General features: G+C 40.8%; 1 protein-coding gene across 3 annotated transcripts; it reads right to left on the reverse strand.

The window, feature by feature from the left end:
- Positions 1-12,669: 12,669 nt before the first annotated feature.
- tmem170b (transmembrane protein 170B) lies at positions 12,670-27,852 on the reverse strand. 3 transcript variants are annotated; one of them, XM_067612437.1, is made up of 4 exons: positions 27,633-27,852; positions 27,014-27,460; positions 19,386-19,556; positions 12,670-16,815 (listed from the first exon to the last, which is right to left on the reverse strand). In XM_067612437.1, exons 2-4 carry the CDS (start codon positions 27,195-27,197, stop codon positions 16,685-16,687), a joined length of 486 nt encoding a protein of 161 aa, XP_067468538.1. In that variant the 5' UTR covers positions 27,198-27,460; positions 27,633-27,852; the 3' UTR covers positions 12,670-16,684. The 3 variants fall into 3 exon arrangements, with proteins under 3 accessions (XP_067468538.1, XP_067468539.1, XP_067468537.1); XM_067612438.1 differs by having other exon boundaries at positions 27,748-27,836; XM_067612436.1 differs by having other exon boundaries at positions 27,014-27,852.

Genomic DNA, 27,852 nt, shown 5'->3' on the forward strand with positions numbered 1-27,852 from the left:
ATTTGTATTTGTATCTATGTTTGTTGAGGCAGCAACATTATTTGAATTTGTATTTGAATAAAAGTGGAAAGAGGATATAAAATCCTGTTTTTGTTTTTATTACACTTTAAATTTCAGAAAATTAAAAATGTTACAATAAGTGTTCATGAATAAACTATCTTACAAAGGAGGTCCCCACACCGGGTCTCAAACTGGAGTCTCCCAGATCATAGACGCTGCAAAAACTTTACTCATCGCCTCATTGCAGACAGACCTCTATCTATTTATACACCCATAACACAGAGACAGCATGGTGTGTAACGTGTAGGGAAGAACTTCAAAGGCGATTATTGCTTTGCACTTTTTCATTTATTGCCTATTTTTTACAACCTAACTTTGTGGAGAGGAGAAAGGGAACAACAGGTTATGAGGAGTTCTTTGGGAGCACTTTACGTGTGTCAGTAGCTCAGCTTTATCTCTGGGGAGCACTCCCAACTCCAAGAGTGATGTCCAAATTAGGAAATGTGCGTCATGTAGCAGGTGGATGTTGACTCCCCTCGTTGAGACCTGCTGATAGACGTAACAGCGGAGCAGAGGAGAGAGACTGAGATAGGGATGTAGCTGACCTGCGCAGTGGTATTTGACATGTTTTTTTCTTCTTCCCGAAAACAAATAATTTTAAAAATATTTGTATAAAACAAATATTGGTAAAAAAAAAAAAAAAAACAACACTATTTGTGCTTTGCAGAATAATGTATTTGTATTTGTGCACATCAAAGCTTATGTGATTCTGGACGACCAAACCAATCGCTCAGACCAGAGTTCTTCGAGCTGCTCAGTGTGGAGAGCAAACCTTTCTCACAGCACCCTGCTCTGGCATCATACAAACATCCGGCAAGAAGGCAGAAAGATTTCAGATCAAGTCACTAGATGACAAAGTTCTCATCTCTCTCTTGCCACTCACTGAGTCATTCACCACAGCATGTACGACTGAACGAGAAGTGTGACAGTAAATGGTCGACCTTACTATGACTCTTTCGTCATTGGCTGCAGTTTTAAATTTAGTGTTTAGTTAGAGTTTCGACACACATGCATGAGAACAGTCTGGTTTTGTTTTAGTGGGTCTGAATTGTTTTATTTTGCTTTGTTTTTTTGCACGGTTTCATTGATTTGGGAATGGGTGGTTGAACTGGTTTGTTTTGGTTTGGTTTTCATGTGACAGTCAAGAGGAAATGAAACTTTCTTGGCTGCTGTTGTTGACACATGAAACACAGTGTTTCCCCAAAGAGTGTGTGAAAGCCGGGTACTTCTTACTATCAGCGTCACACATGATGCTTTAAGCACTTCCCGTCAGTGTGTAGATATCAACCTACGTGACTAAATCATAATATTAAATCTCGTTAACCGTCTCATCACCCTCAAATAAATCTGATCATAGTTTAACTTAAATGAGTTTCTTCTAAATATCAAATTAAATATTTTTCAAGTGAAGCAACTTCATCTTAACTGATAATAAATTACTGACTGTAGACTGGAAACATGAGATTTTAAGCAGTTTACTTAAAATAACTAACTTTAATTAAAAAAAAAAATCACTCCTCCAAATATTTACTACTCCCTTGATACCACTGCTGTCTTCTCATTGAAAAATAAATTTGTTTTAAGGTAATACAGCATATATACTGGATAATATAAAGGATATATTATGAGAGCTTTAGTTTACAGTTGGAGGAAACTGCAGTTGAGATTCATACAGCTGTTGTTGTTCTCAGCACTCTTGCGCCCCCTGTGGACAAAACAGAAACAGAAACCTGACCCAGCACTTCACACAACACCTACTTGACATTATTATGTAGTTGATTTAATTTTAATAAAAGATAATTGAATGTCTGGATTTTTTCTGTGAACATTTTTGTTGAACTATTTATAAAGAGATGATTCACAGCCCTTAGTCTTAAGAACAGCAATTATATTATGTGCAAGGCCTCTGGAAGTATACCAAATCTGTTCATTTACCATTTGATTAGCCATTAAACAATAATACTTATAATATTGTTTAGATTATTTTAAACTTTTATCTGTCTACTTATATCTTATAAAGGACTCCCTGGAAAGCAGTATTGATAGTAAGTGTATCATTGTATGTGACATGCATTTTGTGTTACTGATGGCTGTTTTTTTATGTTTGTAATGTTTATTACTATGAACTTATAGTCTGAAATAAACTAAATTAAAACAGCAACTCATGGAGCATCCCTCATACTCTTTAAGGCGAAGAGACACATCACCCAGTGCAATGTTGTGCCTCACTGATGTGTTTTTAATACTTTTTGGTCAATAACACAGAGGAATAAGATATATCAGGCTTTGGATACACAAACAATATTTGTAAGTAGATCGATTCATCGTGAGTTTGGCTCTGCGTGTGAGATTTGTTGACAATAAGAAAAATGTAGAAAATTGAAAACTTTATCCTTTAATCAAAAAAGCTCTAAAACCTGTTGTGGAGCCAAATGTTTCCCTCGGGAGTCGGTGGAAACCAAAAGCAGAGTGAATATTGGACATGAGGAATTAATTATCATTGATCAGGTGATCAGACGCACAAAGCAAATGAAGGCTTATGACTCTCCACTTGTGCTGGATGTGTAAATAGGCAAAACTGTATGCAAACTAGTTTGCCGTCAACTTACAAGGTGATAATATTTCAGTGTTGTGTTCACAGCTTGTTTCTGCAAATCAGTTAATGCAGCTTTAAGTTGAATTTAAATTGAACTGACTCTGGTTTATATTCCACCTCCTACTCCAGGAATATTTTTCAGAACATCCTCCTGTTTCCACATCTTCTCCACCGCTATGAAAATCGGATCTTTCTCCTCACTTTTCTGTCATATTTAATATGTATACACTCTGTGCTGCGGCGTGAAGCCTCTGGGCCGTCTGTCAGTTTTAAACTCACCGCTGCAAACTGACCAATTCAACCCTCAAGTCTTGATTCTCAAGTTGGAGCATTAAATCCAACCAAAACATTGGTGATGTGTTCAGGGGGGGCTCACTTGGGTATAAGAGCTACCCCTCAGTTCAGTCCCACATTGATGAATTATACATGCCTCGCATCACACCTCCCACGCTCCAGCTTATGTAATGTCAGCCACGCGTGGAGAAGCGTATGCATGTACGTGTGTCTATGTGGATGTATTTTTATCCAGACTGGGATTGAGGGAACGGTGACTCATTCTCTTTGCTCTTTATTTTTACCCCACAATCTGCCCACCCACCCACCGCCTATTTCTAAGAAGAAGAAGAAGAAAAGATACTAGTTTAGACATTTCCCAACTGTACAATGTTGTTATAATACCACCGCATCTTCTTCCAAGTGAGACCAAAGACATTTTTCTCAGGAAGATGAAAATAAATACAATAAAGTTAATCAGCCTCCCATAGGATCAAATCCCCCCACTGGAAAAATGCTACAGGGTGAAATATAAATAAGAGTAGAAGGATTCATAGACATCCACTATAATCTTTGTTCCTCTACGGAAACATGACGAGTGGATGCGTATATTGATTATATATATAATCTTCCAACTATTGTTTTCCTCAATCACAGGTTTTTCTGTACAAATATCAGATCTAAAACTTCCACTCCAGCACACGTTCATTAAATGGGGGGGACTCGTTAGAAAAACACAAACGAATGGTTAAAATTTAAGCACCAGAGGTCAAGATATCCTGACTTTTAGTCCCTAGTATGGAGAGTATTGGATCCCAACAGCGCCAGCTGTTTGCAAATGCATCACTAAGTTGGTGTGTTACGTCTTTCCGAAGTTCTTAGTAGCTAGAAATTAGTTTCAAAATCAGTTTTTACAACTTAAGAAAGGTCTGTTCGAGTAAATACTTTCGTAATGAGTAAATCGGTCGATAGGAAACCAACTAAAAGGAAACCAAGTATATAAACAGAAAGTCACGATAGCATCACAAGCTGCAACAAAAATTCCAAACATTAACAGTTTTAGGGGCTTAAATTTAATAAACAACTGCCGAGTCTTTGTGAATGTGCAGAAGACTTTATTTAATTTATACGCATACCTGGAGGAATATGTGTGTTATGAATGTTATGGGAATCATGTTTTTTAATTTAAGGTGTATCATTATATTGTGTCAGGTCACGTATGACGACCATATTCCATCGTAGGCCAACCTCTTTTACTTTCAATCTAAACAAGTCAGATATTAGTTGGTTGTTCAGCTTGTTTACTCAGCAGTTCCACCTGTCAGTTAGTGGCTGTAAATATTATATAAATACTGTATATACAACTTATCTTTACATAAGAACTAGTATTTGAGGTGCAGCTGGTTTTAATTAAGAGATTTAGTAAACACTGATGTTATAAGTAGACTAAGTTTGAAGAGTTTAACTGATCTTGATGTGTAAAATTAGTGGAATTCCCCTTTTAATGAGTCTGACACACATTTTTTAAACATAATTCATCAGTAATGCTGAAAAGTAGAGACATTGTTTTGCACAAATATATGCAGATTTCCTGAGAGGAACCTAAAATCTCCCATTTTAGTGAAATTCATCCTCTCTGTGTGAACACATGATTAATTTAGTGTTTAGTTACTTAGATAAGAAGTAGCTTATCTTATCCTCTTAGCCAGCATACACTAATTGTTTCTCTCCCTATATTGTCTCTGACATGAACTGATCAGATTTGGTGCATAGTCACTATTTTAAGAGTCTGCAGTCAGCACAAATCCAACATTATGTTTTATTACATAACGCTACACCTGCCTGAAACTCTCTCATCCGGTGCTCAGCAACCTGCAGGCTCAGCTCACACCTGCCAGCCATCACTGTCACATTCCTGCTCAGTACCACCGCACCTAATCTGCATTTACTTCCAAACCAACACGAACGGAAAAGGTCAGCGTCCCAGCCAGCCGACTGAGAGTAATGGCTGGGATTAAAGTGCCCCTATCCCTCCCATGGTTGAGTGAAAGTCACAGGACGGCAGTCGCTGCCCAAATCAGCAGCGACATCTCAGCGGTGGCTTGTTATTGCCACCGACCTAGTGTGCTCAATCAAAATGTCAGGGCCCGGGCCTGGCAGGAAGGCTGAGGTTCGGGCAGGCGGGTCTGGAAGGGGCCTGATAGGGGCCATTGTCCCCTCCATCTTGAAGAATGCCATCTTGCCTGTCTGTGGCATTTTGCTTATCAGCCTCGTGTTGCATAACTGTTCTGGTAGGATGTCGGGTTAGACAGAGCGGTCCTGAAGAGCAGGGACGACAAACGTTTTTACTGCGAATCCATTATTGATGAGGATGAAGCTTGTTTATAGCACAACTCATTTGGATCAAGAAAGCCGCAGACTCTTTGCAGTTACAACTGATACAAACACATTACATAACGGAGCAGCAGAGTGGATGAAGGAGGAAATCCTTTAGTCTTCTGTCTGTAAAAGCATCACTCACAGTGCAGCGTGATGCTATCTGGCCCTGTCTTATCACATAGTGTAAAAACGTGTCTCTGTCATCCTCAGAGTTTCACATCACATCTGATAGAGAATCTTATCGCCGCGCCAAAATCACTTTTGTCCATCTGAAAAGGAAAGAGAAACTAAATTCAGTCAGAGGGGAAATGAAAGAAAAGGCAGTTCAAAGCAGATTTAATTCAAAAGATGGATGACATTTTTTGCAGATTTTTTTTTTTTTTTTTTTTGCCAAAAGGTTTCAGAAGTAAGAGTGAGACGAGTTGCAGGTTCAGCTCCCGGCAAGGAAAACTCAATGAACTGAAGGCAGCAAAACAGAAACTCTCAAATTTCTGCTGTTTCACAAGTGTGAACTGAATATTTCATATCCTGTTGCTCCTGGATGGTGTTGTTTTTTTTTCTTGTGATTATTTTGATGGTTTCAGGCTGTGCAAGCTGTTGTTTTCTGATTTCAATTTGTGCAAATACAAAAAACCCTTTAGTCTGTATTATCTTGTCTTTTCTAAAATGTTTGATGTGCTTTTTTTTATGAGAAGAGCTAATGGAACAAGAATACACCCTACAGTCATTTCATAGCTCATTCTTTCATAGTTAAATATTGTATAAAGCAGGGATTAGCTAAAATAGAGAGGAAAATTAACAAGGTCAGTAAATTCAGAAGTCCCCTTACTGCGAGAAGCATGAAGGTGTCTGGAAAAACACCAACCTGGTCACCAGTTTCTCAGAAAAAGCAGCCACAGACAAAAAAAACAGGTAACACACTTGTTGGAAGGAAAACCATAAAACAAAAATCCCCTTTGAGGTTCATATAGCAGCTTTTCCAGAGCTTTTAATCATCTCACATAATCTTTATCAGCAGAATTTCTCTCTAGTTGTCTGAAACGTATGTTTTCAAATATCCTTTCTTACAGAGCGCTTTAACACGAGAAAAAGCCACTAAATGGACCTTAAGGTGAGATTGTTTTGTCAACTGCTGTTTCCAAGGTCAAGAATTAACTTTTAAACTCGATTAACTAAATAATTAAACATTATTAAAGTGGCTATAATCAATATTTCACATAATAACAATTTATCAAATGACAGGGTGTAACGTGAGAGGCGTTGTCATGGTGATGAACCAGCGATTCTGCAGCTCTACTCGGCTTTAAGGAACTTTAAAGTGAATTTCAGCTCATTGTTTTGCTGTCCGGCTGCAACTTTACTGTTCTGTTTCTCTCATTGTGTTGTTTTCAGAGAAAAAAACTCTAAAAAGCAAACAGACACAGTAAGCTGTAGACTAGCTGGTGAACATAGTGGAGCATTTAGCAGCTAAAAGAGCCAGTTATTTCCCTCAGGAGTTGATAGAGAGCAAAAACAGAGCTAAAAGAGAGTGAATATTGGACTTACATTCACCAGGTGGACAGAAACACGACTCCGAATTGTTGATAATGTTGCTCCGTAACTGCTGGATGTGGAAATAAGTAACTGTTTGCTAATAAGTTCAACATATCAACTTAAAAAGGTGCTGATATGTCAGTGTTGTGTTCACTACTTGTTTCTGCTGAAAACAATACAGGTTTAAAGATTATTCTGTGATAAACGTCCCTCTAATCAGTAGATTGCGTGCAGCAGCGTCATTTCTTTTTAAGGTTTCTGAAAGTGCACGGTGGCTCCACTTATAGGTAATGAATTAAGATGGCATCTCTAAAATTGCCTGCAGGTGTGGATGGTTGTCTGTCTATATGCGTCAGCCCTGTGACAGACTGGCGACATGTCCAGTTGTACCCTGCCTCTCACCCAGTAAGAGCTGGGATCGACTCCAGCCCCCCACAAACCCTGCACAGGATAAGCAGGTATAGATAATGGATGGTTGGATAATCGCTAATCATAGTCAAATACTTTATCTGGCTAGAACATCTACTTTACATAGATGTTACTGTATGTTCTGTGCAAATATACTCTGTGATGGTTCGATAGGGCAGCTCACAGGTGCAATGAGTGCAATGTGTGATATCATTTCTCTCAATAGATAATGTTTAATAATAATAAAAAAAAGACAAGCTCACTTTCAACAGACAATTTTTATTTTTCCAATTACCGTTGGTGCCACAGCAGTGTGAGCGTGACGCTTCAAGATGTGTGAGCAGGCCATCACTCCCACTGTGCCACAGGTGAATATAAGGCTAATGCCTCGATTTACAGGGGATCATCACTGCCCGGATCGGATATTGACCGGCTAAATGAGAGATGGGATCTCTGACTCAGTTGTCAGTCCCAGCGGCTCTGAGGATGAATCACTGTGGGGAGCCAGGCAGCCACTGGGTGAAAGTTGCAATGCTGCTCTCTTGTGGTTTTTATGGAGAACAACACTTGGTGTGCAGCTTTGAAACACTGCAGCTGTTCATCCATAATGCTACAGAAATATGGCATACCTTGTTTCCTAAAGTTCCTAAAGCTGTTATACTCTAATTTTGCACGCTGCAAATGATCTTTTAAGTATTTTTTGAGATAGCAGACTGCATCTGGTGAGTTATAATTTCTACAACTGTCAATGTCAAGAATATACAGCCATACTAGCAGCTCTTGTGAGGCTTTAATGCTCATTGTAAGGAAAACCAAAATGTTAGATATATAAAAGATTAAATTTGTTTTGATCTTTAGCAGTCCTAGTGTAATAAATGTAATAACCGCCCAGAGGGTGGTGTCCAAAAAAGGAAAAAAGTCATACACTATTTGTGAATAATGAGGTGGGTTTTTTTGTTGCCAATAGTAACTGTTGAGGTTATCTGTCTCTACTGTTGAATAGGTCAAAGACAAACCCATTTTTACTCTCAAAATACAGTCATGGTTTTATATATGTCATCAATTTTACATTCATTAAACTTCACAGTCCTTCCTGTCTGGTGCCGGAGACGGAGCCAAGACGAGGGGTGTTTGCCGATGTTTGTCACACTGTCTCTTGCACGCGACTACTGTTGTTCAAGACAATAGTCCCTCATCAGAATCTAATCACTGACGAAGGAGGGACGCGGCTGGTGGCCGTGGTCCCACATTGTTCATGTCGAAGAGCAGACGCTCCGCAGAACAATGGAGGCAGAGAAAAAGGCTATTTTTCATCACCATCATCATCAGTTACCATTAAATGGAGGAGGTGACGTCCAAATTTGATGTCATTGAATCCACTCAACTCCTTTTATCTCTTTTTCTTCAACATTTTATCTCCCTTCAGTGCTTATATTTAGACTGAAGCTTCAAACCCTTTCAAGGTCTCAGGTCTTCACCTTTAAAAGAAAAAAAAACAACCACAATTTCAACTGTTCATACAAGACTTTCACTTCATTTTATCACCTGAACTTCGGCTGACACGTTCCACATCAATTTATCACCTAAAAAAACTTTGACTATAAAAGAATAAAGTAGGTTTTTGGCATCCATTTGACTGTGAACACACTCCCCCTGCCTTACTCATGTTTCATTGTGTTGACACTTCAGGAAAATATGCTCCATGTTTAGGATATTACAACACAGGGAGGTCGGAACGGAGGATGTTAAAATAAACCCAGCCAGAGATCACAGCTTCGTCCAGAGGGCAGCGGCTGCTCTGACAGCGGGCCGAGTCTCTGATGGAGACTGGCCTCATGGACTGTTTGTCTGTTGTCTGAGCTTTATATACTGTACATTATGAGCAACTGGAGTCAAGTCACTGAGCACAAAGACAAGGTCAATAATGTGAAGTGATCTGCCAGGTCAAAAGACTTGGCCTGGTTCCAGCCATTGTTGAAGGGGTGTTTTTTTCAAAGCAAGCATGCAGTGCCCTTGTCTGCACTGACGCTGAGCTCTTGAGTATTTCCTGTGGAGGAAACAATAAGACAATAGCAGCGAGTGGCTCAGTGGTCAGCATGAGGGGGCAGTTCTGAGAAAATTTTAGTTTATGATTAAATTTTTTGATATGCAAAATGGCTGTGACAAGCTCTAAACAATCCAATATCCAGACAAAAAAAGGTTTCCATAAACATCACTATTATGTTCTGCGTTGGGAAACACAATGACATAACTGGGTTTTAGAGAGCTGTGACCCAAAGAATCCAGCATCAAAGACACTGTTTCTGTTTGAAGTTCAATTATAGAAACATGGCTTCCTAATCACATTTATCTCTGGAAGATTCAATAGTGAATATTTCCAAGATTTAAGACATGATGTATTTGAGAATCATGCAGGATTTCAAACAGGAAAAAGTAACTTAGATGTTTGTCCTTTTTTTTTTTTACATGAAAAGTTAAAGTCTTGTTCTCATAAATGTGGCTGTTCTGACTCTGCTAATTTGGACTCGCAACCCTCCATAAGCAGATTTGGGAAATTAAACTGGCAAAAAATGTCGAGACAAGCACTCAAGACTCCTAAAGTTTTCCAAATACACTTCAGTTTCATATAAATCAATTGAAATGCTTGTCTTTGAATTCCAAACACAGATATATTAGCCTCCTGGATTAGCTATTTTTGCTAAAAGCACAAACAGCAGCCTACTGGCTAACCAAGCTAGCTAGCTGTTTGGTTAGCCAACTAGCAAACTGTTTATTAATCTACTGTAATTAAGAACATTTATTACTTATCTTTTCATATATAATGTGATTTGACATGAATGGAGTACAGATATTACAAAAAACTACATATGGGACAACCAACTGGCTAATAAAGCTAGTTGTTCAGTTAGCCAAGTAGCAAACTTTATCTGCGGTAATAAACATTTATTACTTATTGTTCCATGTGTAGCATGAGTCTAGTTCAACAGAGGTAAACAGATATTTAAAAATCAACTTATGTGGCAACCAGCCCGCTAACCAAGCAAGCTGTTTGTTTAGCTAATAAACAAACAACCTACACCTGCTTATCTGCAGTATAACAGACGTTTATTTCTTAATGTGTCATAAATATGGCAAGATAATAATTCAGAGGTACAGAATTGCTCTTATTATTGCTCTTGCTTAGCTGGCAAGTTGCCCTGGAAGTAGGTCCTTATGCAGTTAGCTAATACAGCTAATCCAGGGGGGAAATTTACATGTTTGACTTGGCCTTTTAGATAAGGTTGTGAAGTGATTTATGTATAATTTAAGTTTATTTGGAAAGCTTTAGGAGGCTGACCCGCCTGTCCTTTTATACATTACTTTTCTGGAGCTGCATTTCCAAAATCTCTACAACGGAGGTTAAGTTAGCATGACCCACATTCCCATAATTACAAGATTAAGACCCAGGTTGAAAAATATCCTAATTCTCCATTAAGGAAAATGAGACATTAAGTCTGCATGAACACACATGTTAATGCATAGATGCAGGATTCACATATATGCAGTGATTAAGGTCAAACATCACTGTTTCTTTTTCACAGTACACTCACTTTCCCAGTTTACCAAACACTAATCAAACACTCATAAATACCGAAGCCACATTCCCTGGCTCTTATGAAACACTTCCTGCCCTCATATGCAGCCACTGACCCCTTATCAGCTCAGCTCAGCCTTTCTCTCCCACTGGTTATAAAACTCCCGTTCACATACTGTAGCTGCCGTTGATGAGTGGAAACCAGAAGCCCATGCAGTCATAGGCCCCGTTCTCTGCCATTAAAGAATAAAATAACAAAAAACAAGGTGATAACAACTCAGGACCTTTGTCCTTTAAAACCCACAAACATGCTGATTAAATTCCATCACAGTTATTCATAGCTCCTCCTCTTCTCAGCAATGTAAACACATTACATTCAACAGCATTGAACTGTCTGCAGGTTTGGATCCAAAAATGTCATGAAAAACTAGCTGGCAGTCAAATCCTTTCAAGACGGGGAGGAAAGCACATCACACGGCTGGAATGTCAAAGAAATGTCAAATCAGATATGAGAATAAGCAATTGTGTCTGGCTCTGAATTGTGTTTTGTTCAGTCATGGAGTCATGGGTACAATCAAAATGTTTTAGGAGGTCCTGCCCCTGTAATTACAATGATGAGGCATCACGTACTGGAAGCTTTTTTTGGGTATCATACCACCAAAAGAAAACAGCCAACTTCCTCAAGACCGGGGAAGACAAAACACAACTTTTGCCTCTCTAAAAATGGTTGCTGCGGGAGAGCACGTAGAGCAGGGTGAAGAGCCTGAGTGTCTCGCAGCTGCGCCAGGAGGGGCCGTGCGGTCTCATCTCTGGTGATCTCTGGGTCTTCACGGCACGACACGTCTGCCCCCCGGTGCCACCGGGAGACGTGCCACAGATAGAGATGACGGATCCGACCCCTCGAAGACACAGAGACACATCACAAACTGGGCTTTGTGTGCCAGCCTGATGCCGCCTCTGCATCAAGTGTGATTCTTTACATTTACAGTCAAGCAGCCGGTTTGGAGTCACGATAGATTAAATTTGAAAGTGGCAGTGTCTGAGGGGAAAATTACTTCTGTTCACAAGTACTTGAGTGTTCCCTCAAGTTATTATTTGCTTTGAATAGTTTAGTACACAACAAAAGTATCAATGCTTATTTACTTTAATATAACAAGACGGACAATGTCAGAGTTCATTTAACACTGTTGTTAGATGCTTTTACACAATCTCTCCAGAGTCATTATCAGCTCTCTGAGTAGACACATAACTCCAAAATCAACAATTGTCAACTCTAAATAAATAATCTCAAATAAACAACGGAAAAATCTGCATTCCTGATGTTTAAAGCTGCTGTTGCCGTCATGACTGATCTTCAGGATCGTACTGAATCCACACAACACAGCAGATTTTCCAGCCTTTAAAAAGCTGATTTGGCTCATAACAGAAAAAATATTATCTGAAAGAATTCAAATGATTCTTCTGAATGTGAAAGTCAACGCCAAAGTTTGTGTATCTGACAAGTTTATAACTAAAGCTGGAAAACATTTTCTTTCCTCAACTCGTAAAGTATTTCCACTTCTTCTATGTAATGAAGGGAAAGAGGAGGGAGGGAAAGAGTCAAAAACCTGGAAGGAGGAAACTGAAAGGCAGCCAGAAAGTGGAGGGAGAGTGATGATAAACCACAAGAGCACAGAGGTGGAGGACGGCAGATAGATGAAGAGGGGTAAAAGCAGCTCTTCCATTATGGTGTGAAAGACTGATGCGGGAAAGCGAGAACACGGTCACCGCTGCAGCTTTTACTGGCAGAGAAAGAAAAGAAATGGTTCTATACATACTGAGGAAATGGAAACAGCACTCCAGAGCGTTTATACTGCAAAAAGATTTTTATTTCAACTGACAGTTGAGTATGTACAGGAGAACAATTTGTACATAAATAGGCAATAGTTATAAATATCAGCTGTTTGGCTGGTACAAAATTAAAAAAGAACATATTGTACATTATCTACAAGTGCCACTTTGGGTTTTTTTTGTACAACATTGTCTCTTGTTGGATTGTCCGTAGTCCATTCACACATTATCTGAGCTGCACTGCACATGCAATCACAGCGGGTACACAGTATGTGTCCGGGGGGAATATGTGGCATTTGGACAACTGTAGACTTAAGAGGGGGGCAGCTTTAGATATAAGCCTATGAAAGAGACAGGATTATTGAGCTGGGCATCTCGCCGCAGTGCGTTGGCATTTTATAAGTCTAGAAGGGATTATTAGTTGCTGGGTGTCTCCTTAGATATTGCAGTACACACACACACACTCACACTCACACTCACACACTCACACTCACACTCACGGTGTCATCAAGCCACTTTAGACGGCGGCTGAATCACAGGCCCTGGAGCGGAAAATAAAAAAACAATATCCTCACTCGTCAAAACTCATAAGCGATCATGGCACTGGGTGTGAATACTTCGAACAGTGTGGATATCAAAACACTATCCGGTGGTTAGTTTGTTCATGTCCGCTGTCACACTTTTATCTTCCGGTGAAGACTTTGTCCACTTTGTATGGCTATATACAGCTCAGGATGTAAGCGTTTTAGTTTGCAAGTGCTTGCCGGCAAATAACACAGCAAATTAAAAAAAAAAGAAGATTTCCAACACGTTATGTAAGACAGTGAAGCTGCTCTGACGACTTCTCTGAACACGGTGTCACTTACAATTAGGTCCTCACCCTTTTTGATGCTTCAGGGCGCCCACTAAAGAATGTGAGCAACCCTGCTAATGAAAGCAAATAAATTAATATCCTGTTATACTAGTAGTACTCACATGCACAACCACACAGACCAACACCGAATACAGCAACAACAACACTCACGTTGTCACGTCTCCTAATGAATCATACGTACATACATGCAGAGAAACTGCCCCCTCCCAAAAAAAAAAAAAACAGCTTCACAGAGATTTCATTGCTATGACAGCAGGCGAGTCATCAGCAGCAACTCACATTTTGGTCCCTGAAATTGAGCTAAAACATTCAAAAAGGGTAGTATGGACGATGTTGAGTTGGATAAAAAGGGGTTCAGGATGACTTCTCATTTTCCGAATATTAATAGGGGTTTTTCACACTTTTAATTTTTGTAGATTTCTGTAGTTTAAACAACAGGATTACATTAGAAAACATCTCGTCTGTATCAAAACACTCTGTAGCCACAATCATCTTTGCATTCGGGCTCCTGCTGCCAGTTAATTTCTGTGCAATATCGCCCTCTTGTGTGCTGAGCCGATACTGAAGGTGAGTCGTGTCAATTACATAACTCCTATAAATACACGGTGTTTACCTTTAGAGCCACAAACAGCACGCACACTGAACGACACGAACAACCATTTCTTTTCTTTTCTTTTTTTTTTTTTTTGTGTTGACAATTTCATAAAGTTTTACCATGAGTCTGGGGGGGGGGGTTTCTGATACCCGAGCCGATGTGCAAAATGTTTCTAAAGCAATAAAACTAAAATCTTGGCTGTGATATCAATCAATAAATTGAGACAAAGATGATAAATAAAGCTAGAATATGAGCGATACTTTGGCATTACAACCTAACTCCTTCCACCGTGGGTTTGGTGCTGTGTAGAAGGGGGATCTGTTTTATGTTTGGGTCATGTAATGAGCACTGAAAGTAAAATAATAAGAAGTAAATTAAGAAGCCAGTGACTAAACTATCAGTGAAAAACTCAAACTGGTGTATCAGCCAGTAAATACAGGCTCATTCAAGCACATTCTTGATAAATTAACCTTTACAGTAAACAACATTACAAGCGTATATTATCACTGATTTCCGTGTGTTATCGCTGTTTACTGGATCGGGTCACACCAGAGTAGTATCATCGCACACTGTGCTATAACAAGGCAGGTTAGATTCAGTGCAATATGCGAAAGTTAAACTTAAGGAACATGGGTTAATAAATAAAAACAAAGACAGGACTGGCAGTTAAAGAGGGAGCCATAGAAAAATGGCAATATGAGCAGCAGAATCTGTCTTTTGGGAGAATTTATATAGCGGTGCAGACTTGTTAGGAACACTATGGCGGGCCGAAGAGGGCTGGAAAAAAAAAATCTGCATTAGGACTCACAGACACACAATAGTTTGTCTGAAATACTGTATGTCAGAGCAGACTCTCAAGCAGCAAAACAACCTTTTTTTTTTTTAATGCCAAAACACCGTTCTTTAAACCTGAATAAGAGGAATCCGATCCTGATCTTAGACCTGAATCAAGCCTGCTGAAGAAAATTTCACCACGTCGTCGCACTATCGGGGGCTCGTACAGGCCTTTCTGTCTGTGTTTAAGGAAAAGTATATTGTAGTTTCACATTCTGTGAAATACATTTACTCACTTTCTTGCAGAGAGCTGGACGGGAAGGTCGATACCACTCTCATGTCTGTACTGTAAATATGAAGGCAGTTAGCTTAGCTTAGCACAAAGAATGGAAACAGAGGGAAAGAAATAGCCTGGCTCTGTCTAAAGGTAACAACGTCTACATATATCAACATCTCTAAAGATCAATAAGTAACACGTTATATCTCGTTTGTTTAATGTGTACAAAAAACAAAGTGTAAAAATGACAATTAGCTTTTTTACGGTGGGTTATAGCTAAAAAATAGTCCAACAGAGTCCTCCATAAAACAGCAAATGGTCATTTTTGCACTTTGTTTCTTGTACAAACTTCTTTCTTTGAGATTTAACGTGTTAATTAGTGAGCTTTAGATGTGCTGGTAGGCAGTTACCTTTACACAAAGCCAGGCTAGCTGTTTCCACCTGTATCCAGTCTTTATGCTAAGCTACGTTAACGTCTCCCGGCTCCAGCTTCATATTTAACGGACAGACATGAGAACGGTATCGATCTTCTCATCAAAATCTTGTCAGGAAAGCGAATAAACATATTTCCCAAAATGCTGAACTACTCCTCTGATCCTCCGATCACAGCTGTCGTTGGCACACGATGAATCAATCGAGACAAACTGAACGTAGCACTGATGCTGGTTTTTCTTCTCCACGTCAACTGATTTCAAACCTCTTAGGCAAAGAGCGTCTCCAACATTTACAAAGTGCAAAATTCAAAGCTGCATCTTGCTAGTGAGTTGGATGGTGCAGCTTTTAATAAGCCATTTAAGGAAAAAGGAATGATCATGATAATCTGTACGTGATGACTGAGAGGTGAGGCTGATATCTAACACTGACGAAAAAGGTGTTTTTGCTGATGAACACTGTTGGGTTGTCGCTCCCTAAAACACCCCTCGTTGCTCAACTTTTTGTTCTCACGCGGCGCTTAAAATGCATTCTGATCACTAAAAGGATCACAAACTCATCAGATCATCATTACAGGTTGCTGTTTTTTTTTTTTTTTTTTGTTTAAAAAAAAAAAAAAAATCTTTTCTCCACAAGTGCAACAGAAAGCCTTCAAGAGTCAGTGGCCACAAAGGCATCTGGATGTCCCAGAGAAGGCCGTTGGCACAAAGAACTGATGTAACTCTGGAAAACACCCCGAACATGGCTTTCAGTCCAGAAGCTGAGGATGGCGCCGTCTCCGCCTGGTGCTGCTCTTTGATATGAAGACAACCGGCCTGCATTGAGTTCCCTCTGTATTGCAGAGAAGGGGCTCCTGTGAATGTGGCAGTAACAGAACAGAGACACTGGGGGGCTCCCTCCCTCTCTCTCTCTCTCTCTGTGTGTGTGCTGCATCCAGCCCCAAAGGTCCAGAGCATTTCTGCTTCCTCCTCTGCCTCCACAAACCCGGGAGCCCGATGATGAGCACTTTTAAAGTCTCTGATTGGCTCGATTCACCGGCTCCTCTTGTGGCGGCGTCTGTCCTTCAACTCGTCGAGGGTTCACAGAGTGGCCAGGATGCGTGAGAAGGATATGATGACAGAGAGGGTAGTCTGGCCCACGCCGAACACCAGAGCTTCCAGCGGTGCCATGTCCTTCCCCGCCACGCGGTACACCCCCGCCACCGCTGCGCCTGTGGGAGGAAAAACACACATCGCGTGCATTAATACACACCAGTAAACACATGGGCTAGAAGCACAAACAGCTGTCTGTCACGGCCTGTCACCATTACCGCAGATTGTCCGCTCACAACGAGGAGCACAAAGGACAAACACATCCTTCCTCATCTTTTCTATCCATCGGCGCAGCTTCCCGCCGGGAGTCAAGTATTCTGCACAAAAGCCGCAGACGTTTTTTTTGTTTTTTTTGTGTGTGTGTGTGTGTGAATATTAAAAGATGGGGAGCATTCATGTGTGGCTCCATACAGCTTGTGGGGACGTTATTTAGTGCCCAGCCACATACTGTGTTGCCTCGCTGCTCTTCCCACAACAGTTTGTCACGCTTATCCTCACAATATGTTGTCTGAGCAATCGTCATGGAGACAGACAGTGACGGAACATCGCAGGGGAGCTTTTTTTTTTATGAATCTTTAATCTAAAACAGAGAGGCCTGATTTTGAAAAACTGAACTAAAAACTAAACAAAACAGAGAGAAAACACTGGATTTTAACACGACCTTGCCTTTACTGCTGCTCGGCTGAGATCGCCTCGCTCTGCCCCGCCGCTCTTTGACTTTAAGCCAGGTTAGTGTACACAGCGAGGGTGAGAGCGGGGTGCGCACACAGTCAATAGTCTGCTCTCCCTGATTGCTACACATTAATAATAAAGTGCCTTTCTATTTTGGGGGCCAGCTTGCATCTGATGATGGAGAATGATTCATTCGGTGAGCCCTGAAGAGCTTCTGCCCCATGATCTGATAGATTTAGGTCTATTCACACACTGATACAGTGAGTTGAAACTAATGAAACAGGATATAATGCTTAAATGATATCTGGTAACTAGACAAACGCCAAAAAGGTGACCAGAGAGCGCAGACAGACAGCAGACGACCAGCAGTAAAGACGGACAGCAAGAGGCAGTCTGAGTAATATTTCAGTTAGAGCTACACCATTAAAATCATCCAGGTTGATATTAGCTTATTGCAGATATACTGATATCAGCGAAAGTGTCAGACTGATAAGTAACAAGGAATTGCGATACAGAACTGTCAAACTAACTTGATATCATTTAGATACAGTGTCTCTGTTACATAGTTTATCCACCAGACTTGACAACTGAGCTGACAACTTGATTTTTTAACCGTAAAAGTATAACACTCAGTATGTATTTATCACTAAAAAACAAAACAATATAAAGCACAAATCTGTGGGGCCTATATCAAGAATCTATGTTCTTATATTATTGTTTCTATTATATAAAAAATCAGTTGATATATCATTATCAGATTTTTTAAACTCCTGAATATCAATATCAGTATCAGCCTCCTCCGTCGGGCTATAAGTTCAATATTCCATTTATGGAGTTTCAGTGGAATAAAATGTCAAATGCAATTGAAAACAAACTAAATGAATTATTGAAGGTTTTGTTTGACAGATTGGATTTTTTATTGTCTTATATAACAGTGCATTAAATAAGACATTACTGCTCATAGCACAGGACAGAATTGATTTGTTTTACATGTTAATTTGCATATATTTTGCCATAAAGTGATATAAAGCACATCAATATCAGAAAAAAATGTTCTTATTAATGTCATGATATTAATTGCAACCCTACACACTGAGACAAGATATTAGCTGGGATTTGATTTGATGTAATGTGGGTCTTGAATGTCTGGTCCAATTTAATAATCCTATTGTTTGATCAAACAGAGTAAATTTTAGAAAATGTTATTAGTTGCTTGTGTTTAGACGTCGGCTTCTTTTGTCACCAGAAAGTTGGGGTGTCCGTTATGTTACGCTACGCTATGATAGCGCCAAATCAATGGTGCATTATCAGTGCTCTGTTAGCTAGCAAACTAAGTAACTAGGACTTTGACTAAGTATGATAATAATATCAGTTCAGTGCTAAAGTTGAGCTAACGTTTGCTTGAATAAATCTGACCCAGAAGAGGAAGTGCTACTTCTCTCACATCCTCTCATGTTGGACTGGACGCTACAGTGACTCGCTATCGCCTCTTGAGGTACAAAGTGGTATTACGAGACAGGACGGGCCAGGGCTAGCTGGTTAGCATGCTAACTTCAGTAGATATCTCTGCAACACAATACATAACGTCAAAACTGTTTCTTTCTTCACATTCTGTTGATAATTTTAGTTACTTTTTAAATGTTTTAAACTGAAATTCATACATAATTCTTACATATTGCATCTTTAAATGAGCACAAAATAGTCTTGTCAGTATCACCAAAACATAGTTAAAGCTTTCAGTGCCACATAAACAAAAGAGGAACATAAACCAGGTTAACACGAGAGTGAAATCTTTTTTCTCCCTCCTTCTCCATCTCTCTGTCAGCTCCTGTCTTCCTCTGGTTGACAGGAGTTAACACACACAGTTCCTACATCCCGCCGTCTTTCCCTCCCTGTCACCTCCCGTCTTCTTCTGGCTGAGTGCATGCTGAATGCAGTTGAGGTCAGTTTTAGAAAAGGGATTAACAAAAAAAAAAAAAAAAAAAAAAAAAAAGAAGAGTGGAGTAACTGGACTTACTGGTGATGACGCCTCCGGAGAGGGAGGCCAGGAAACCCACGCTGACCAGCACCAGGGTGATGAGGCGGCCCCTCTTGTGGCGCTGCAGCATGACTAACATGAGCAGCCCCACCGCCCCGTGGACAAAGAGCGAGGAGAAGAGACACCACAGGAACACCCAGTACCACATCTCTGACAGGGAGGGAGACACAAAACACAGCACAGGCGGGAGGGCTCATCAGATACAGACCCAAAAACATACAATGTGAAAAAAAACAAACAACGTCAGTGTTTTCCAAGAATTTCTAACTAAACAGAAGAGCGATTTCTGCTGAAATGAGTCAAATAACTGTGGAAAAAGCTCCCAGATTCTCTCGTACGAACACACGCTGTCCTCTTAACCTGTTCGTCTTCATAATTCCTTATCAGTGACAGCCAATTAGGTCCGAGCCTGTCAGGGACTTTTCGCTTACTGAGCCAGCTCAGTGAGGTGTTAACAAGCAGGTGTTCAATGAGCAGAGTTGGCTTGTTAGTTGCTGAGTTTCTTTCTAAGTGCCAAACTTTTCTATCAGTAGTTGTGTGTCTTATTATCAGCAGAAATGTCTCGTATGCGTGTTCCTCACAACTTAGTATCGTAGTTTTAAGAGCCTGTGTAGAAATTCTGCTTGTATTCCTTTTTAATGTTTCATATTTTTTCATTGCTGCTAATAAAGATAATAAGATAACTTATCATTTTAAGCTGAATATGCTGAGCTTATACCTTCGCTTATCTCTTCTTTTGTATTGAGCTGCAACTATTTTATGCCTCGTCACTGATTAAACATCTGCGGCTACTAAACATACTGAACCAGAAAGTTTGAAGGCCATAGAGAGTCTTTCAATAACAGTGGTGGAACGTATTCAACTTGCATTAAAGTACAAATTTGGGGAACTTGTACTTTACTGGAGTATTTCACTTCTATCTTCTTCTATCCGCTATATTTATCTGACAGCTGGATTTTATATAAAAACTGTATCATCAGATGAGATATGATACATTGCTTTATATTGAACTACACAACCATATGCAAAGTTGTCTCTCAACCTCAATCAGCTGCAAATCAAAGTGCTTCTTGCACGTTAATGCGTCAGTGCTAATAATCCAGTATTAGAATGTATAACAATACACTATATAATATACTGTACACTTATGCCATTCTGCTGCATATTGAGTACTTTTATTGTTGATTCATTGTGTACATTTTGCTTTTAAAAGTTTATTTAAATAACATTTTGAATGCAGGACTTCTACTTGTAATGGAGTGCTTCTACATTGTTGTATTGCAATTAGTTGATCCACAGAAATCATCTATTTATCAAGCAAAAATTGCAAACCTTGGGCTCTGGGAAAGTGTGATGGTCATTTTTCATTATTTAAATATATAAATATCTTGAATATCTATCCAGATCTTAGAGATTAAATGATTAATTGATAATGACAACAATTGTTAGTTGCAGCCCTACCTACAACCAACACTGGTAGCTACCAAGGCTTAACTTTGATAAAGACAAGATGGAATAAAAATAGAGCTTGAAGGTTCATTCTTGACCTTAGAACAGGAAGTTAAACAAAGTGGGATCATGATTCGCTCCTGTGCTTCATTGTCAGATGCAGCAGACAGCTGTTTTAGCAATAAAAGCTAGAAACCCAGTATATGCTACATATCCAGCACCAACGACACACACCAAGTTAGCGAGGAGCTGTTGAACATAGTGGATCATGAAGCTGCAAAAAAGCTGCATCAGGAATTGGAGATTAAAACAGAGCTAGTTGGCTGCCTGCAACATCAACTTTGTAAGGTGATAATACAGTATGTTGTGTTTAAAGTTTGTTTCTGCTGCCCCCAAGTGGCCAAAATATCTGTGTTAATCTGAAAAATGAAGCCAACGCACAGCTGCAAAAAACTGCAGTTCCTCGAATGGCCACTTGAGGCTCCAAAAATGAGTCAATCCCCATAGACCCCCATGTTAAAATGCCCAACTTTACAGCAGAAATAAACATGTTTACAGCCTGGTACAAAGAACGATTTTGGTCTCTATAGCTAATTCCCCGTTCATGAGACAACTGTACGGGGGTGAATTTTTATATAACTCACCTGTTTAAATTTTATTAAGGCTTAAAGTTATGCATAATTAAGGGCGTGGCCGCTTTGAGGAACAGGTGGGTGTCGTCACAGGCAAGTTGCTACAATGGTGACAATGTCGGTTAGGTAACGTAACCATGGTGTAACCCCATATTCACAGGATATAGGTGTAGCTGTAGCTGTCGCTATTTCAGTGTGTTTTTAGGTTGTACTAAAAGACCCTCTACGGACTTGCATGTGTGTTTTGTTTTAATGGTTGTAGGCCTGTTATGTAACCATAAGCTTTAGATGCACCGTGCTAATCAACCTAGCAGCTAGCATTAGGGTCAGCTCCACCCTCTCGTCCAAATATAGTCACTTCTGGCTCCAAAAATCCAAGATGGCGACTGTCAGAACGCTAACTCGAGGCTTCAAAATGGGAGTCCACAAACCAATGGGTGACGTCATGGTGGCAACGTCCATTACCTCTCACAGTCTATGGTGTTAATGCAGGTTTATTTTCATTGCAGTGAAGAAAAGGATAAATATTCTTCACTGATTCAGTAAAGATACTATTTCCTTGTCATGCAAATTCAGAAATTACACTGCTCAGTAAAAAACGCTATGCTGCTCTGTGGGCACTGGAAGATTCCCCGATGCAGTTTAAAGATTTACAAATTAAATTCTTTGTGCGAGAACATATTGCAGCAACAGATCAGGACACAGAGACACAGTTGGAGCTGCACACATCTGTGATACGAGGGAGGATTTCAATCTACAGCAGCCACAGTCTAAGTTGGGGCTCATCAAAGAAGCAAGCGACCATGGTAATGGACCCGAGGTGGGATGCATAAAACTGCTCGGAGAGAGATTCCAGACGAGCTGCTGCGAGCTAGACATTAAGCTTTAAATGGAATATCTCGCCTGAAACAATAGCTTACAGGAGGCTTTTGTTAGCGTCCTCATCTGGACTGAAGGTAAACAATTCAACATTACTGAAACAGTAATCGCAGTTTTGCTCTTCCAGCTGCGAAACTAAAAATGCTGAATTTGTTCAGTTCCCAAACTGCCAACAATCATCTAATTATGCACCGAGCTCCACCAAACACAATTGTTATCTCTGAGAAAACATGCATCCCTACAGGGCCCAGACGGTGCTGCCTTAATAACTGATTTCATGAGGAAAAAAAAAACAAAAAACAGAACAACCACGCAGGACCTAATCAGAGGTCAGTTCAATTCGAAATCTCCCTCATCCTCTTCCTCCTCATCCCTCTCTCTTCTCTTTTTTTGGTCTCACAGGCTGGCTTTCACATTTCGCCAGAGAGGGGCCTTGCTTAGAACCACTGGCACCGTGGGAGCGAGGAATAGCCAGCTGGCCATGAGATTATTTGAGAAGAAAAGAGATCGACTGAGGAAAGGGGGCGTCCGTGGACAAGAATGACCAATCCAAAGCAAAGGAATGTTGTGTAAAAGGACAGAGTCTGTTTTGTTTGGACGGTGGAATATAAACAGGAAACGGGACATTGTTGTGCGGTGTAAACATTTAACGATCTCCAGTATTTCTCAAGGCTCAAGCCCAGAGGGAGCTCCTTAGCATATCCATTTAACCTAGTTGTTCTACACTCGACTGACTGCCTACATCTACTTATTGATCCGGCAGTCAGCCGTGGAGCCGGGCAGAAAGAGATGTGACAGTTCAGTAACAGGACGGCTCTTTGTCCTGCATGACTGGACGCGGTATACAGTTAGATCACAGGGCCTCCACTGTCGTCTTTCTACAATCGTCTCCATCCATTAAGCCGGGGAGGAGGGAGACGTCTGAGACGGGACAGAGAGACGGATACAGGAAGTGCGGGGAGACAGAGACTTCCCCGCCCGCTCCGTAATGATCCCTCATCTGGATCCAGTTGCACGGACTGGGCATCTGTCACTCAACTTAAGCCTGGACAGATTTACACCGTGCTCCACGTGGGAGCATGCAGGGCCACAGGAGGACGTGTCCAACAAACTCCTCCTCTGTCATGTCCCGTGACCACAACGGACTGACTGCACCCTGAGAGGGACTACTGATGGGCGGGGTTTGACACCAACACCCGCTGAGAACCAAATGTCAGTAAAATCTGTCTTCAGTGTATAAATCTGTAACAGTAACCTGCCGTGTTGGCCGGGACCGTTTAAAAGCCTCGGTTAGATGAATTTCTGCTGCACTTCTTGATGAATTACAAGCTTAATGTAATGTGATCAAGATTTAAATGAACAACTACGGAGAGAAAGTACACAGCTTGTTATTTACTCTGGCTGATATAAATCCTTTTTGGCAGGTCCATTTTTTTTTTCCAGTTTAGCAGATGTTGGAAGGTGAGGCGAACATTTAATTTCAGGGGACCGCAGCGAAGGTGGTCATGGCTGAGAAAGCGCACCTATGGAGCGAGAGATGCACGTAGCACAAGTGCTGTGTCATGTTCAGAGATACGAACGAACACAGGCCAAACACAGTCAAAGCACAGCATTAACTTCTGCTAATCCGCAACTACAGACCAAGGTCTTTGTCAGCACGGCAGCTTTAGAGCTTGCATGTCAACAGTAAAGTAAAAAAAAAAAAAAAAAAAAGCAGGGGATCATGTTTTTGGTCCCTCGATAAGAGGTCAGAGTTTTCACAGGAGCGCACAGGCCTCTGCAGAACATGAGCGAGTCAAAGTGGTAAGACTGCAGGATCCTAAAGTAGGAGTTCTGCAGGGGTGCTGAGTTCACCTATCAGGAGGAAGAATGATGGATTTGTCACAGCATGGAGAGAGAGGCAGATATGGCCGGCTGGTAGAGATACAACTGTTCCCGTCTTGACTTCGTCCCATGATGAACACTGCAGAGAGGATCCTGCCGAAGCTGTTTCCAGTCACGGTTGGACGATATACTGACAGATTATATACGTATTTTGTCAACAGAGACATTTTACTACGCCTGCAACAGTCGTTTTAATCTGACAATTACTTTCTCAATTAATCGACTGACCATGTAGTCGATGAAATGTCCAAACAGTCCAAAACCTTCAGATATTCAATTTACTGTCAAATATGACAAAGAAAAACAGCCGATCATCACATTTGAGAAGCTGCAATCAAAGAACTTGCTTGAAAAATGGCAAATGATAAATCGGATATCGAAATAGTTGCTCTCTTTTTAACTCTATTTAACATCTCTGGATGTATGAAGCCGTTGTGGTTAATGTTGCTGATCAATGAGCAGAACTGCTTTATGGATTTGTATTTTTATACAATTTATGATTTGATGTGATAAAACACCTTAATATGTCAGGTATTTAATTTGCTGGATTAGCCAAAAACAGACATTCTAGTTATTTTATCCATTAATATCATTGATATCATGTTAATAAAAACACATATCCTATGCCGTTATAAAGGATTTTATGCATATGTCGCACCATTACCTGACAATAAACCGAATTTATCAAATTCACAACATCTTAAATTTACTCTCATCACAGTTTACTATAAATAAATAGTCTATATCTAGTATAATCAAAGTGAAACAATTGTCATCCAACCAGGAATCTGAAGCAACCAATCAGCATAAAGACAAGAATCTTTAACTTATCAAACTGGAATTAATCCAGACAAATGTGTAAAATTCAAGGAGAGTGGAAATGTCATGTATTGATGTAAATGTACCTGAGATAAATGTGACGGTTAACGTGATACAGATCCTCTCGATCTATATCTTATAGATCTTATTGTTCTGCCTTATTTTCAATAGAAGTATGTGTTGTGATGTTAATTAAGGGCAGTAAATGTAAACCTGGGTGGATGACAAGTCAAGTCATGTGTTCTTGAGCCCTAATATTTGCAAACCATAGAGCGTAAAACACACCTCCCTTTCATGTTTTGCTGAAATGAAACTGCTGCAAGCACATAAATCATAAACAGGAAATACATCTGTTTAACTGACTCCCCAGAGCCTCAAAGAAAGGGCAATGAGGTTTACATATCTTAAAAATCTGCTTCTGGAATATACTGCTCTTGTTGTTCAGAGCTCACATACTCTCCCCTTGACCTTATCTCATGTGTCAGGAGGTCGTTTTTCACCTGGTTGGTGAACTATGGGGTTGAGGGGGATCAGGTGGCAGTTTCAGTAAACCCTGCTCACCAAAATCCGGGCGTCAGCTCCTCACAGCTCTCTACTTGCTGCTGCACCTTCGCTTCCGCAAACTTCTACATGCGCTGCAGCTTCCTGCTGACTCAGCATCGTTAACTACCTCTTTTTTCGCCCCGGCTTGATGTGTTTCTTAACACAGGATGTCAGCTGCATTTCATAAGATGGCTCTGTGCCAACTCAGCTATGACTACATGTCCGCCTTTGCTTCACTCTCACGCTGTAGGGAGGAATTCAAGAATTTCTATAATCTTGTGTTTATGCAACAGAACAATCCTGTTGTTCCTACATACATCGCCCCTTTTCTTCTTTACTTTTAGAGTTTTAGTCCTTTCAAAAGTTAGAAAATAATGACAATGTTTTGAACAGATGGTGGCCAGCAATTTTGTTGTATCAAGTTCTTGCTGAGGAAGTGCCTCCTGCCTGTAGAGGAAAAGATAAAATGCCCACATGCTGTTTTTATTTCATGTTTCGACCTCAGACTATTTTCCTCTGGTAAAGCTGAGACTCCTCCGTACGGATTGTCATCCTCAAGAAAAGGTTCAGATCCTCACCTTTACCTGAGAAAGGCCATTTGTAGTTAAAACTTTCGTCAGTCAGGTCCATGTGTAATAAAAGAACAGTTTGCGGACATTTTTCCTTTCTTGGTGCACATAATTATTGACAGGCATCACCATCTGTTACGAGAACTGACATCTATCAGTCCATAATGATGCTCAAATCATATATTTACAGCTTATTAACACCCACAACGTTAAAGCTGACACTGGCTGGCTGTATCATTCAAAACTACCTTGAGAAAACCGTGGATTTTCACTAATTCTCACTATTTGTAGACTCTTCAACATCCCAGACAGAGTTTTGGATGCTACCTCTAATTGCCCCCCTTGATTACAGGACTGCAAGACAAAGAGAGGAGGAGGAGGAGGAGGAGGGTGGGAGGACAACACTTCATTTACTACACAGCCAAGGCGCATTCACGCAGCAGAAAGATTGATTAGCTGCATGTAGTGATATTTTTTATTGCATCCACTGACGCCGCACGCGTGGACAGAGGAGTGGCATTTTTTTTTGTTGTAGCCCGGCCGGCATCACATTCTCCTGCAATTATTCACCGGCTGGGGAGGGGAGGGGAGGGGAGGGGGCTGAGGTGGTACAAATGCCCCCTTTTCATGGGGACAGCTCTGCCCTTTTCTGCTCAGTAAGCATGTGAGCAGAAATATCGTGCCGGTTTATTCTGCTTTAAAAATGGACGCGCACAAAAAAAAAAAATACCACCGTTATAGGCTGCATAAACTCTACAGTAGCTACATGCTGCTGATGGAGCAGCTGAACATATAAACATAGCAGAATAACGGCACCTTTCATTCCGCATACCTGTGAAGTGCTGCAGCGTCGTCCCTTGCACCCAAAGGCTCAGCACTTGCTGCACCGACAGATTAACAGAATAATCCCTGGTGGTTGTCATGTTTCTGCCGCCGCCGCCGCTGCCGCCGCCGCCGCCGCCCGGGTTCGCACCCCTCTTTATCGAATAGCTGTACTTGGCTTTACACGAAGGCATGGAGGAGACCGGGGTGGCATGGGATGTGAGGCGGCTCTCCCCGGCGCGGCTCGCCTCTACCGGTGCCTCTGCTTCGGCTTGACGTCCGTCTCCGCTCCGGGAAGTGAAGGGCCGCTGGCTGGTCGGTTCATCCTCGGTGGTGTCGGTGGCGGCTGTGTGGAGGCCATGATGGGGATGGCAGCGGGAGCGCAGGCAGGCAGACGCACGGTCGGCTCGTCCTACATCGGCTAGCTCTGCTACATAACCCTTAAAGGGACAGCCGCCTATTTTTTGTGAAGGGAGGGGGGGTTACAGTTTACGTTGACACATCTTCAGGATACAGAAGTCGCTTTATGAATGGGGAACAAAAGAGAAGACAGTGGCGTTTGCGTCTAAAATATTACGTAGCAACGTAAACACGGCAAACTGTGATATTAGGCTATAAATAAAACATACCGTCAAATTATCTTCAACAAAATAACGGTTGTCTTTATACACTTAGATGTGATTAACTAAAAATAAGAAATTTGAATTTCCAAGCTAATTTAACGTTGTTGTTTTTTTCGCTAACCGTTATCTGTTGACCGGCAGCCAAACAACGTGGTTGCTTAGCGACGCAAGAACCGTTATGTGGCTACGAGCGCAGGTGGCACGAGCTCCTCCAACGGTACCGAAC

Source organism: Thunnus thynnus, chromosome 15 (genome assembly GCF_963924715.1).
Source record: "Thunnus thynnus chromosome 15, fThuThy2.1, whole genome shotgun sequence".
Classification (NCBI taxonomy): Eukaryota; Metazoa; Chordata; class Actinopteri; order Scombriformes; family Scombridae; genus Thunnus; species Thunnus thynnus.